The sequence below is a fragment of the Salarias fasciatus genome (genome assembly GCF_902148845.1).
Source record: "Salarias fasciatus chromosome 23 unlocalized genomic scaffold, fSalaFa1.1 super_scaffold_20, whole genome shotgun sequence".
Lineage (NCBI taxonomy): Eukaryota > Metazoa > Chordata > Actinopteri > Blenniiformes > Blenniidae > Salarias > Salarias fasciatus.
In genome coordinates this window covers 8,510,769-8,524,952 of record NW_021941230.1, presented here as the reverse complement: position 1 = coordinate 8,524,952, position 14,184 = coordinate 8,510,769, and the positions used below count along the sequence as shown (strand labels likewise).

General features: G+C 47.7%; 2 protein-coding genes and 1 long non-coding RNA gene across 3 annotated transcripts in view; all 3 read left to right on the top strand.

Annotated features, from left to right (window-relative positions):
* Positions 1-6,162: 6,162 nt before the first annotated feature.
* On the top strand, positions 6,163-8,044 carry tceanc (transcription elongation factor A N-terminal and central domain containing). The gene is made up of 2 exons (XM_030086286.1): positions 6,163-6,296; positions 6,458-8,044. The coding sequence occupies exon 2, from the start codon at positions 6,463-6,465 to the stop codon at positions 7,279-7,281; it is 819 nt and encodes a 272-aa protein (XP_029942146.1). The 5' UTR covers positions 6,163-6,296; positions 6,458-6,462; the 3' UTR covers positions 7,282-8,044.
* Positions 8,045-9,002: 958 nt separating this feature from the next.
* On the top strand, positions 9,003-13,249 carry LOC115383992 (ras-related protein Rab-9A-like). Its single transcript, XM_030086237.1, has 2 exons — positions 9,003-9,232; positions 11,464-13,249. The coding sequence occupies exon 2, from the start codon at positions 11,528-11,530 to the stop codon at positions 12,131-12,133; it is 606 nt and encodes a 201-aa protein (XP_029942097.1). The 5' UTR covers positions 9,003-9,232; positions 11,464-11,527; the 3' UTR covers positions 12,134-13,249.
* A 180-nt stretch (positions 13,250-13,429) lies between these two features.
* LOC115383658 (uncharacterized) overlaps positions 13,430-14,184 on the top strand; it is a 32,956-nt gene continuing 32,201 nt past the window's right edge. The window contains exon 1 of the long non-coding RNA XR_003930722.1: positions 13,430-13,537. This is a non-coding gene — a long non-coding RNA (uncharacterized LOC115383658). The remainder of the gene's footprint in view (positions 13,538-14,184) is intronic.

The following is a 14,184-nucleotide window of genomic DNA, read 5'->3' as shown; positions in this document are numbered from 1 at the left end:
CCGCACTGCAAGCACTCGTTGCTATAAATCTGTTTTTTTATTAAATAAAGCTTTGATTTAGTTATTTCTCCGAGGAATCTGTAAAAGAGTTTAACTACCGAACCTGACATCTGATTTTAAGTTAGAAAAATATACAACCGTCCCTCCAAGCTCAGGTCTGACGGGGGATTTGCTTGAGCGTTCCCAAGAAATATTACAGGCGTGCTGGCGGCTCTGCTTGACTTTATCTCCCACAAACAGGATGACGAAGATGAGGAACTTGTCTAAATTCAGCCTGTGGTCACAGAATTTTTATTTTTAAATACATCTAATAAGTGTTTTTTCTGGAGAAACAGAGAGAGAATTGATGACATGTTCTGCTGGATCATGAGAAATTTGACTTTGTTTGCACGTTTTGATTTTAATTAAATCAGCTGCTGACAGTTTGTGGAATTTGAACCCTCAACACACCATATGCCCGCTTTCTAAGAAACATTAGCTCATAAACTGACTTCCTCAAATTTATGACGAAGGATTGGGTTGACAGTGGTTAACCTGATGAAAATGGTTTGATAAACATTTTATTAGCAGACGTCATCAAAGAGTAACAAATACTGTTTCATCCAGCAGGGTCTGAAATCTGCTCTAACTTGACCAGTTATCCCACGCAGAGAGAGCAACCGTCATTCATGAAGACGTATACAACTGCATATCATCGGTATAACGATGGAGAGAATTCCAGAAGAAGTGATCGGTGTCAGATATAGAGAGAATATCAGTGGGCCCAATACAGATCCTGGAGAATCTCTGATTTCTAGCAGCATGCATTGATTTTTCAGTGTTTTTCCATCAGCTAAAACCACAGAACTGAAGGTGTGATGGCAGCTTTTTTTCACATCTTTTCTGCTGCCTGCTTCTATTAACTCAGCTGTGTGTGTGTGTGTGTGTCCGTGTGTGTGTGTGTCTTGTGCATTCCTTTTGTTGAATACTCAAAGGCAGAGCGGTGGTGACTCTGTTTGCTCTGATGTCTTTGCCACATGACCCATCAGGATTTTGTCTGTTCCGCACATGAAAACAACACGAACACACTTGCAAGTGTGTGTGTGTGTGTGTGTGTGTGTGTGTGTGACTGAAAGCACCCCTCATTCCACACTTTCTCTCTCTCTCGCCCCTCTCTTTTCTCAGACAATATGTCCCCCTGCGGCTGAGCAGTTTGGATCCTGCGAGCCTCCGACCGTCAGACAGGCGGAGAGGAGGAGGGTGGGGGGGGTGGGGGTGGGGAGTGAGGGGGGAGGGGGGGGGGCGTTAGAGGAAGATCTGTAGTGATGAGGAGGAGCAGGAAGACTGGAGAAGAAGGTAAGGGACAGGAAATGAAGCTCAAAGACAAGATGGCCAGAACAGGGGGAAGCAGAGGAGGGTTCTCCTTCTCCACACACACACACACACACTCACTCACACACACACACACACCGCAGGCCCATGAAACCTGACTGTGGGATATCAGGAATTCACTCAGTCATCCAACGGAAATGAGCAGAGAGAGGCGGGTGGAGGTGAAGGGAAAAGACGAAACCCTGCCGCCGTCCTGAGGCAGAAAGGAGAAGAAGAAAAAAAAGAAAAGAAGCTATTTTGTTTGTTTTATTGGTGAAGCTCTCCACTCCTGAGCCCATCATGAACCTCTTTTGCATGTCGGGGTGTTGAGAGGAGACGGAGATGATCCACGTCTGCACGCAGGAAGCCTTGGGACTTTAATGTCGTTTGACAGTCGATGGTCAGCTGTACGTCTTCTTTCAGTTCTTCTTATTTAAAGGTCGTCTCTCTCAACAGAACTGAAAACACTGGTGTCGTATTGATTCGCCAGATTGACCTTATCTCCTTGTCGACCCCCTTTTTATTTCCATGAAGTTTAAATCAGGTTTTTGTTTTTTTTCTTTTTAATCCAGACTGCAGCGTTTCTCTTCTCCCGTCGACTTGTTGTCTTTTCTGGTTCGGCTCTAACTTTCTCGTCCTCTCTCCATTTATGCAAAATACGCCTCTCATTCACTGTCTGCAAACTTTCTTTTGTCTGCTCCTTGCAGTTATCAGTGAATTGCAGTTTGGCTTCTATCGTCACATAATTACCTTCTGATTTCCAGTGTGTCTGAAATGCATCTCTTTGTGAAGGAAGTGTTACAAACAGCCGCCCTGCGGTCACATTTCGGGGATTTTTTTGACACACTGTCCTTCAGAGGAATGTTTCCTGATGCTACAACAGCACCGAGTGCAATGTTCAGCTTTTCTAGAGATACGAGGACCAGAAACGAGTCTGTTTGAAGTCATCTGGATTATAATCTAACTGCACTGCAGTTAGACTGATTCAAAAGCTGAGCTGTTATTTTCAGGCAAATAACCTTTGGTTTCCTCTGTGTACTTACATCTGTGACTAAAGGCATCATGGGTAAAAGCAGGAATTTGCACACCCGGTCAAACAAAAGGCTCTTTCAGCTGCTATCGTCGGCGAGCTGAACACACCTGTTCAAGCCTCGCCACATAGGTAGATGTTGAACAGCGCGCGGCTGCAGCTGTGTGCGCAGCGAAGAGGGAGGTTGTCGGAGTGATTTCGTATCGCAGGGGCTCGGCGTGAGGAAATCTGTGCGGAATTCCTCACAGACAGCTGACCGGCGCCGAGGAGCGGCCCGTCCCACCTGCGCACGGCCGGCGATCACGTTACAAATCCGCTCTCTGATGCGCAACAACTGCGATCCAGACCGGAGGAAGTGGTCATGTGCGGCTGCAGGCCCACCGGCGGTGGAGTGTGTGTGTGTGTGTGTGTGTGTGTGTGTGTGTGTGTGTGTGTGTGTGTGTGTGTGTGTGTGTGTGTGTTAGTGGGGTGGAGCAGAGGTGGGTGGGGGTGAGTCAATGAGGGGACACGGATGACTCAAACCAGCGTTTTCTTCTTCAGTTTCAGGCCTGAGGGGCAGAGCTGTAAACCAGTAAATAACTCAGCTGACTGCAGCGATGAGCCGCCGCCACGTGACGCACTCTACGGTCGTCTAGTTCCTCTTTTTTCTTTTTTTTTTTCTTTTGTCAGAGAGAGAAAATGTTATCAACAGCCAGAGCGAGACATAACAGTCGCAGCTTTTTTGCGGTTTGCCTCGTTTCCTGCCCGAGGCGGAGCGGGACCCTTTAATGAGCGCCCATTGAAGAGGCCGCTGCACTTCGTCTCCATTGAGGCTCTGAAAATAGAAACGAAGAAAAGTGTCAGTCAAAACACGGGAGAAACAGCTTCCACTGCAACTGTCTGCCAGCGGCCTCAAGGTCATGATGGGAGGGTGGGAGGGGACAGGCAGGCTCCCCCTCAACACACACACACACACACACACACACACACACACACACTCTCTCACACAGACGCCCCTGTCAAGAGCATTAAGTTCACATCCAGACTGAAGGCAGTGCGAGGCAGCGGCCTCGTGACTCCCCGATGTGTCAAAACAAGCAGTGTAAACAGAAATCTTCATTGTCTAAACCATAGCAGCCTCTCCGAAACCGAGGTGGAAATTACGCGACAAACGTGAAATAAATAAAGCATTGCGTAACAGTAGAGGACTGGTGCTAACAGGATCTCGGGCTGTGTCGAGCTGTTTAATCATCCTCCACCGAAACACAGTGCTACAAACTAAATTAGCACTTTTCTAAGCTGCAGTAAAACCACACACTGACCTGATGGTATCCTCTCATGTGGTAGAAGGAAATATGGGTGTTCGCAGCTTTTCAAGAGGTATGGGGAGCAGAAATGAATCAAACTAGAGAAACCGGGCTCCTGTGCTGTGAACATGTGCAAGATTTAAAGAATAACTGAAGTATTTCATATCTTTATTGTGACACATGTCTGTATCACTTTTTTGTTTCTCAACCTTTCGTGGAGAAATGTCCATTTTATTCGTGCTGGAAAGAAAACAAACGGTGAGACTCCCCTCCTCGCCAGCAGGGAGAAAGCATGCAGCAGCTTCCCCCCCTCCCCCCCTCCTCATAACGTGTGTTACAGTCTCCAGTTAGCTGAGTTTTACATTGACAGACACTTCAGAAACACGTTACGTCTGACTGCTTCTCCTCCCCCCGCTGTGTGTGTGTGTGTGTGTGTGTGTGTGTGTGTGTGTGTGTGTGTGTGTGTGTGTGTGTTGTGGAGAGGTGAAGGTGGGGGTGCTTTCAGGTTGTGACTTGTGTCGGGGTGTGGGAGTGTGGGTGTGTGTGTGTGTGTGTGTGTGTGTGTGTGTGTGTGTGTGTGTGTGTGTGTGTGTGTGTGTGGGGCGGGGTTACCATGTTGTCATGACTGTCTGTCCACGAAGAAACTGATTACTTTAACAAGAGAGCCTCCCTCCTCCTCCATCTCCTCCTCCAGATTTCTCAAGCTCTGGGCGGGGTAGTGTGTGTATGCCTGTGTGTATGTGTGTGTGTGTGTGTGTGCGTGTGCGTGTATTGCTGACATTGCAGGGATCAATGCATCCAAAAACATGTGAAAGACGAGGACTTTTCCAAAACATAAATCGACAGTTGAGGCAAGTGGAAATCATGCTTCAGGTCGGATAAAAAATACCCTTAAAATGAAAGTAAGTCAATGGAAAGTCCCCCCGAAACAGATAAAAACACGACGGTGCGTGCACGTGTGTGTACATGTCTTCATGCATGCCGTCAAGTGTGGCTGGTCTGCTGTGCACAAGAGGCGGAGACAACAAAAGCAGGATGTGATACAGCAGGGCTCCACTTCCTCATGGAGAGTCTGGGGGGAAGTGGGTGCAGTGCGGAGAGCGCCACCTCTCCGCTAGCGCCCGCCACGGCAGCGGCGTGCTGGTAAAATTCCATTCCCACAGATAAGGAGCCAGCAGCAGGCCGCAGTGGAGTGATTGGATCAGATCTGAGGACCCTCCGGAGCGTTTTGGGGAATTCCAGCACTGCGTGGCTGCAGGAGGAAATGCAGACGACCTGTTGTGATAAACACCTGAAAAAAAATCTGAGCTTTTGCTTCTTGTTTCTGCATCTGTTCTGTCTCCACTGAAGGCTGAGCCAGACCCCACCCAGCTCTCTCGCTGGGAATCCTACATTTCTGCGCACTGAAACCCAGAAAACCTTGAGCGCCGCGCCGCACATTTCCTGAGGCTTCAGGTCGGAGGAGGAGAAAGTTAAACATTAACGCTGCTGAAAGCCTCCTGGAGGCCTTCTCTTCCATTTGAGCTTTTAAAAAGCGGCAGGTTGAAGACTTGAGAGCCAGCAGCTATTAAGAAAAGAGACGCCGAATCAATTTTCCCCTCCAGGCCTGCATGAATCTTAAAAGCAAAATTTTAATGCCAGATTAAGAGGGTGATGTCATTTCTAAGTTACATAATGCTCATCTATTTATATGTCATGGAGGTATTTCTGCATGACTAATAAAGTCTGTAATTTGTGAGGACCACTTTTAAATGTGCTTCGCTGAGCGAACAGGTTATTTCGAGGTGAATCTCACTTCCTAGTGAAGCGTCTGTCTGTTTTTTGGGGAAGTTGGACGAGTCTTGCACTGGCCGTTCGTGTTCAAGCACACCAAAACATCCCATGAATGTCACACTCCGTCAACCACTTCAAGTGGAAACATGGAAGTGTGGCTTTGCACGTTGAAAAAAGTCAAACAAACCTCAAAATATTGTATTTTCACTTTCCACTGAACGCATGTTGCACCTCTACGGGCGCGACGAGCTTCTAGCGTCGACACACCGAGGGTATCATAACAACTACCTGCAAAACTGGACGCTGCACTGCTGCAGGTCTGACGCACACAAGCGCTTCTCCTCTCCCTTCCCCAACCCATGAATTACCAGAGGAGTCTTTTATCTGCTTTCACAACATGTAATTGCTCCACAGCTCACAGACTTGCCACATCGTGTGTGAGACTTTGCTCTTTTAGATGCTGCAAGGATGTTTGCATGTGATGTTTAGGGTATCTAGAGCTGGATATGCTTTCATTTGGAGAGTTTTCTGCACAGTCCATCTTTGACGTGATCCCTCAGGAACTCCGCTGCTGAAACACCTTGACACATAAAACACTCTCTGCAGGACTAAAGTGACACGAGCATCACTGAGAATTTTCATTTCGAATGTGACATGGGCCAAAGTGACTTCTGGGATGTGAATATTTCAATGTTTGCACGTGGTTGCGTTTGCAGGGTCCGATTAAGTGAGGCTGCGGCTCCATCTAGCGGTGAAACCCGGAACTGCACCTCCTGTGGAAAACATTCAACATGGCTGCTCGCGTGCAGACGGCTCTCCGGTAGCCGGAAGAAGCTTCAAACCATGAAGGAACTGAGGTAAAGAAACGCATGTTGGGATTAATTCAGCTGTACTTAATGATGCATGATGATGAGCAGCGCATCCGGCTGCTTTTTTGCAGGCATGCTTTTTTATTTTTCTGCCTTCATTTAAAGGATTTCATGTTTGTCAGTTCACCTTCTTGTGCTTCTCTCTGTAGACAGCATGGATTCAAAGGAAATCGTCCACTATGCTCTTCAGATCCAGAAACTGAATGTCGACAGAAGCTACGGCGACATGGTGACCCTCCTCGGTGACCTCGACCGGGTCCAGGTCACTGCGGAGCAGCTGGAGGCCACAGACCTGGCCTCGGTGCTTTACGGCATCCTGAAGACCTGCTCGGACCAGAGCGTGAAGAAGGCGGCCAGGGGTTTGCTGTCAAAGTGGAAGAGGGAGTTCAAGAAGAAGGAGGCGGAGGAGAGAGGAGGCCCAGCACCGCCCTCTGAACCCACCGTGAGGAGTAAATGCGTGCAGCTCCTCCTCGCCGCCCTGCAGCCCGAACCTCCCGACGGAGCCGGGGCGGCCGAGCTGGCCGGAGCCATCGAGCAGCATGTGCACCAGCTCCACGCTCACAGCCAGGCCAAGTACAAAGCCTGCATGAGGAGCAAGGTGGCCAACCTGAGGAACCCCAAGAGCGCCCACCTCCGCCGGGGCCTCCTGGCCGGCACGCTGTCCGCCGACGCCTTCGCCCGAATGTCCGCGGAGGAGATGGCGGGCGCAGAGCTCCGGCGGCTGAGGGAGGAGTACTCGTCCCGGGGCGTGAGCGAGCGGCAGCTTCCCCGGGGCGTTGAAGGGACGCCCACCGAGAAGATCCGCTGCAAGAGGTGCGGCGGGTCCCAGTGCACGGTGACGCACCTGTCCCGGGGGGCCCTCTTCCTGCCCGCCTGGGTGAGACGGGGCGGCCCTGACGAGGATGCCATGACCTTTGTGACCTGCAGCGGGTGCGGGCAGCAGTGGTACCACAGCGGCTGGATCTGCCTCTGAAGCCCGGCTGTCCGGTCAGAGGACTCCTGAACGGGACACGCTCCTTTAATGAGTGCTTTAAAAAGGTTTAGATGCTGTCCGCGTCCTAAAAAACACTAACTGAATCATTTCCACTGACTCGTTGACGTATCGACCTTCAGAAAGAGGCCCAAGGACACCGGCCCGAAAAGTGCTGAGTCATCTTCTTCCAGCCGCAGCCTCGTCATCTTCTCTGAATCATTTCCTGCTTCCTGTCCTCTTTCATAGTTCAAATCTGTTTATCATTAATATTATTATTATTAAATTATCTTGTTCCAGTAAGGAAACTCCACATCTGTTACACGTGGTCATGCTCCTTCTTTATCACAAGAAGTTTTATCTATCTTTTATCTAATCTAATTGTGAGCTTAACATCCTCTTTCACATCTTCAAATCTTTCACGTCTTTCAAAACTCATGATCTGACAGCTTTGATTTTTCATATTTCCCTTATTTTCATGTGTTTTATTGCACTTGTGACTTGTTTTGACTTTGTTTGAACTCACTTGTGAAGCCGTCTGTAGCCCACAGTTTGTGAAAAGTGCTGGAAAATAAAATTCTCAGCCCACTTTATACCTTTCCTCGGCACGAAGTACCACACCCCTCACATGTGATTACCCCGACCCCCCGACCCCTGTGCCTGTAAATACTCTGGATCTGCCCCTTTCCGCCTCCAGATGCATGTAATCAGAGTAACTTCGGGTATGAAAGTCACCTGAATTCCTCTGACAATATCTCATTCATCGGAGGCAACATGCGGCATTTGTGAAGCATGTGACCTCAGAGCAGCATGTGAGTCTGTAATCTGTCCTCCCGAGCAGCCCCAGGGGCAGATATCCCATGATGCTCTGCTCCGAAGTGGTCCACCAGCTGCCTCATCACCCTGACGTCACCCAGCGGGGATTTCAGGCCAAAAGAGTCACTTTTAAAGTTAGAGCTTTTGCTTATTCTCATCCTTGAACTAACTGAGCTGAGCTGATATGAATCAACTCTGACACTAAAATTCAGTTCTGATGTCATGACTCAGTTATGATGTCATGACTTGGCTCTGATGTCAGGACAGTTCTGACATCATGATTCTGCTCTGATGTCATGACCCATTTCTGATGTCATGACTTAGCTCTGACATCATGATTCGGCTCTGCGTGTTGTCAAATAAGCAGCTGCAGAAACGTTTCCCAGGCTGATCATCAGCCAGCTATGTTGGTCTCTCGACAGACACGTATGTAAATTTACAATACGTAAAATAAATACGGTGCCTTGTTATGTTTTATCAATGAGTTCCTGTTCTCTGAGCATTAACTCTTTGGGTTTACGCGCTGTCTCACGGTGTTTGTTGGATGGTGCTTCTTCAGCTTGCATTTTCATTTCTGCTTTTTTCACCACAGCAGATGCGTTCAGCTCTAATTTTGTCCTTGCTTCTATGAACCTATATTCCGTGTAACTCTAGCCTGAATCATTTTTTCTCCCTCTAATTTCTTTGAAACCTCGCTTCTGTGTATGTTTCAGACACTTTTAAGTAACACGTCATTTAAATGTTTTTGAATCAATCATTAATCATTGTTTAATGAAAACACTCAACCGTATTGAACTGTTGCACCTTATGACCGCCCATGAAATCTGTGGCGGCCCCCGTGGGGGGCGAGCCCCGCTGTTTGATCACCACTGGACCAGAATATAAGTTGCTTTGTGGCTCCTCGCGTGAAGTCCCAGTCGTTCCTCGTGCTGGGAGCTGACGGTTGAGTGTGAAACATCCCGGAGAGGAGCCGCGGGCGGCAGGAGGCGTGTCGCCGCCGGTAACCGGTCATATGAGCGCGATCAGCGGCCGCGGAGCCACACGGCGGCGGGGCGGACAGCCGAGCGCCATGTGAGCGTCCTCCTGGAGGAAACACCGGGAGACCGCAGCTCCGGGAGCCGAGACACGTGTCAAACAGGTACCGTGGGCGGAGGCCGGTCTGTGCGATGAGAGCGAACACGAGTGGAACTTTTTCTCTTATGTTTATTTCGCGTTTCGGAAACTTTTTGGGAGTGTGCGCCCCCGGTGCGCCCATTATCGGACGAGGAGAATTCTCTTGAACAGAAATGTCTGATGTTGAAACTTTCACGATCGTTTGTGATATTATCGGAAAATCTAAAGGTTTTTGGAGATAGAAACTTTCAGAAATGATTTCAAGTGCAAGAAAGCGTGTCTCCGTCCGATAATGGACTCACGGTTCTATTATCGGACAGACTTTGGTTGCCTTTTTAGTTCTGCAGTAAATAAATTGAATTTATTTTATAGGACTATGGAGATATGAACATTTAGACACCTATAAAAAGGTATATATTTGTTTTGGAAGTGAAAAAAGCATGTTTGTAAAGAAAGAAGAAACCTACATTGATTTGCAAGTTTCTTTTTTTGACATGATTCACATAAAAACAGAGATCTGAACCGAAACTTCACCAACTGAAGGCAGAAACAAAGATTTATAGAGCCCCGGATTATATTTTGAGAATGATAACGCACGTAGTTACCCGATAGATGCTTTTTATTTAAATATTTGAGGGAGATGAAAACAGAGACATGATGGAGAATTATGACAGAAAGCCATTTGTTTTATGTTGAAGACATTCTGCAGAGACAACACTTCTTATGAAAGCAAATCATGTGATGATCTGCTTATAAAACACAGCAGTAAGAGAATGGGCATCAGAAGCTTAACTTCAAGCTACAAACAAGTGAAAACTCCCAGTTTTCCAACCTTTCTTGGAATATTCTTGCAGGTTTGGAGGCTTTAAAGTCGCCTCACTCTCAGCTGAGGTGTGACCTCTGGACCATGTGACCGAATCAGGTCACATATTTGTAGGAAAAAAATGTTTTTTAGAAGTAGGCTAAAGAGCAGCCTCCTGCTGGAGGAAGCACATGACCTGTGAGTGTGTGACCGCGTGTTCATTCATTCCAGCTTCTTACTCTGAGATGTTTCCCCCGCTACAAATGACAGGAGCAGCTCTGTGTTTTAAGATCCCGGCGGACATTCTTCCACACTTGTGACTGTTCTCCAGTCTGCAGTGTGTTCAAACCCTGCATACTTGGTTACGTTGCATAGAGTAAAACTCTGTAGTTATCTTGTGAGCCTGCAGTGCTGGACAGCCTCTGAGACGTCCAAGGTGAAAAGGAAAATGCTTGATATTTCGGTTAAATCCATAATTTTGGTGCATTGAGATGAAGAGGTGGATCTTAAGAGGCTCCATGATGACAGAACAACAGGGCAGGGATCTTTCAGGCTGGTTTTTATTGGAGACACGTGGGTTCTTTGTGACTTTGTCTGGAGAGTTGTCTCAGAGTGTACCCTGAATTACATAACTTTCAAAATCTGCATGTTCTTCATCATTACTGTGTGTTTTTAACAGTTTTTGAGTGTGTTAGATGTCATAGACTGGAGAAGCGATGAGGATGATGCATGCTGGGATTTATTCAGTGGAAAACCGAGCTCAGAAGTGTAACAAACCAAATGTGTTTGGAAAGTTATGCTTCATGGTATTGAAGCATTTTGTTTCCCTTTAGGATTGTGTCACATTTGAAAGGAGCATGCATTTGTGGGATGAGCGGGGGCGGGGGGGCACCCGCCAGATGTGACGGCGAGCTGCCGTTCGCTGACGTTACATGCGGTCCTGTGATCCGAGTGCATGTGATGTGATGTGCTGCGCGGATCGTTCCGCGCTCGACGCATTACACGAACTGCAGCGTAATGACCGGGCTGTGGCCGCTTGAGGGGTTTATCTGAAGCGACTCCGCTCCTGCCGGGTCAACTTTCAGCCAGTTTGTAAACACCGTCACGGTTTTTTATGGGCCGTGGACGATAAAACATGAAAAGTAGGCTGCCGCTCCCCGGTTATCTTGAAGGGTAACGGTAGGAAAACACTGATCTGGCGTTCCACCTGCTGTTCTTCCCTCTCTGGCCTACATAAAACCTTACGTCATCTTCAGCTCACTTTATTCAGATCGAAGTTCTTCAGGTGAGAAGTTATCCTCCACCCAGGTCCTGAAATGACCCCTGGAGGTAGTCTGCTCTACAGGTGTATCGGGCACCAGTTTCATGCCGGATTTCCTTGGAGAGTTCTAAACCAAGTCTCTTCAGTTTTTCAATCGTCTTAGATACTTTACTTTCTTCTTCCTCCTCTTCAGGCGGAGCCCCCTCCTGACAGCCGTCCACCGCCAGCAGCCCCAGACAACCCCGCCTCCCGCCACCATGACGTCCAAGTCCACCTTCCTGAAGGTGATCCTGCTGGGCGACGGCGGCGTGGGCAAGTCGTCGCTCATGAACCGCTACGTCACCAACAAGTTCGACACGCACCTCTTCCACACCATCGGCGTGGAGTTCCTCAACAAGGAGCTGGACGTGGACGGGCACCGCGTCACGCTGCAGATCTGGGACACGGCGGGCCAGGAGCGCTTCCGCAGCCTGCGCACGCCGTTCTACCGCGGCTCCGACTGCTGCCTGCTCACCTTCAGCCTGGACGACTCGCAGAGCTTCCACAACCTGGCCAACTGGAAGAAGGAGTTCACGTACTACGCCGACGTCAAGGACCCCAAGAGCTTCCCCTTCGTGGTGCTGGGGAACAAACTGGACGTGCCCGAGCGACAGGTGTCGGGGGAGGACGTTCGCAAGTGGTGCCGCGAGAACGGCGGGTACCCGTACTTTGAGACCAGTGCCAAGGACGCAGTCAACGTGACGTCCGGCTTCGAGGAGGCGGTCCGTCGGATCCTGGCTTCCTGCGACCGGGACGAGCATCTCATCCACACCAACACGGTGCACCTGCAGAGGAAGAGCCAGTCCGAGGACGGCTGCTGCTGAACGCCACCGCCCCCGCCCCCGGCGGCACGTGGCGCCCGCTCGGCTCTGTGTGTGACTGCAGAAAGAGGAAGAGCGGCTGCGGCGCTGCCTGCCCGCCGTGTCCTCGGTTAAACTCAGACACCAGATCAGCAGTGTCAAACCCACACAGACTTTCTTTTCTTCTTTGCAGCTCTTTGGGCGCAGTATTGAGTTTATCCCCCCCCGTCTTCTGATTGCGCCCGCCTCTGTCGGGCACGTGAAACGGACGGACTTGGCTTCAGCTCCTGGCGCCAAACTACATCACATGCTCTGCATTTCCAGAAGTAATACGTCAGAAATAAGTCATATTTTGTTTGTGCGTGTCGTCTGTCCTCAGTTGAGCTCCTGAAGTTTTACGAGTCGCTTCCAAATTTTGATCATCTGCCAGCCCTCCTCGCCAGATCGAGTGTTTGTTCTTTCATCTGGTTTTCGCCTCAGAGCAGACAGAATAATGGAGACTCACAGCAAAATGCCAAAATTTTTCCAAAAACTCATTAAGTTCTGATTGTTTAGTCACATTTTCACGTTAAAATGTATCTAGTTTAAAGTTTTTTTTTTCTGTAATAGTTTTTTTATTTGAATTATTCACTGTCATTCACTTTTTCCTACTTTATATTGGATTTAGATTCTGGGATTGAGTGAAAGGATCGATAATAAAAGTACAATTATACGCATGTAAAACGAAAATGTTCCTTTTCCATACGCATGTGAAATTCTGATATTGTCTGTTTCTGGATGGTAAACACAATCAGCTGACTCCGGGTGAAGATGTCTGCAGATAAAATATTGAACGGACAAATGAGAAAGTATGTGCATTTAAATTTGGGACAGTTGCAGTGAAACCTTTTGATTTTTCAGTTTTTGGTGGAATTTTGCATTTTTAATAGACTCTGATAATGTCATTTATGTGTGAGTTGTTTTTGATCATTAGATTTATATTTTTTAGCTAAAGATCATCAAACAAAAACATTTTTGAAGCCGTTGATGATTTTTCCCCCAAAAAACTCTCCAAAGAAGAAAAACTGTAAAATGAACTGGAGTTATTCACTTTCTGTGTTTGAAGTTTTCACGTGCTTAATAAAAAAGAAATAAATCAAACTGGAGAAAAAAAAAAGACAAAAAGGTTCTTCATTGATTTTTTTCATGGTGATGTAACACCGGTTTTGACCAGAGGGGGCTCTGGTGCTTCAGAAAATGATTAAGAAGCTGCTTCGACTCAGGCTGGTGGTGAGTGGTCATGAATTCTGGTCCTGCGGGGCCGCCGTATTCAGGGTTCACCTGAGCGAGCCAACATATCCGGATGTGACAAACAGGTGTGCAGGAAATAACAAAAGCCTAAAACCAAGACCAGAACCTGAACCGGGGCTCCGGTCTTCTCACCTGGATGTGAGTTCTCTTATTTTATTTACCTCATTTTGCAAGTTTCTTACTTAATTTCTTTGTTGATTCAGCTTGAATGTTGTTTTTCTCACGTGTTTGTGGCCTGCTGTTGATTCTCAACTTTCCTGAAATATCTTCAACATGTTTCTGTAGCGTCTAGTCTGTCTCCAACACGTGTTTAATCTAGTTTAGTTGATAAAATGGTACTTTTCAGATGACTTTTCAAATCTTTTTAAGTAATGAAGTGAATAACGAGGCGAGAGACAAAGTGGGTCACGATAATAAAAAATATCGGTTTTACTAGAGAAGGTTACAAAAATCATCACTATATAGGAGTCATAGAACTATTTCCAACTTAAAAAAAAAATCAAATCATAATGAAACACCTACAGGGACTACAATGCCATCAAAGTACAATGGAGTTTGTTTTAGAAAAGAGTTGGGGAGGTGGGGGGGTTGTTGGGGTTGGGGGGTCGGGAGGTCGAAGGAGGGGGGAGGGGGGGGGGGCAAACACCGCCTACCATAGTTGTCAGTACAATTGACTACACATCACCTGAAAAACTGCAAAGACAGTCATGTCTCCTTCATGCAAATAACGAGGAAACGACAACACCCTGACACGCATCGTCTTATAGGAAACTCAAGTTTGCCTT

Bases quoted from the DNA above. Each gene is read 5' to 3' on its own strand.
- LOC115383992 (XM_030086237.1), top strand. From the start codon at position 11,528: ATGACGTCCAAGTCCACCTTCCTGAAGGTGATCCTGCTGGGCGACGGC.
- tceanc (XM_030086286.1), top strand. From the start codon at position 6,463: ATGGATTCAAAGGAAATCGTCCACTATGCTCTTCAGATCCAGAAACTG.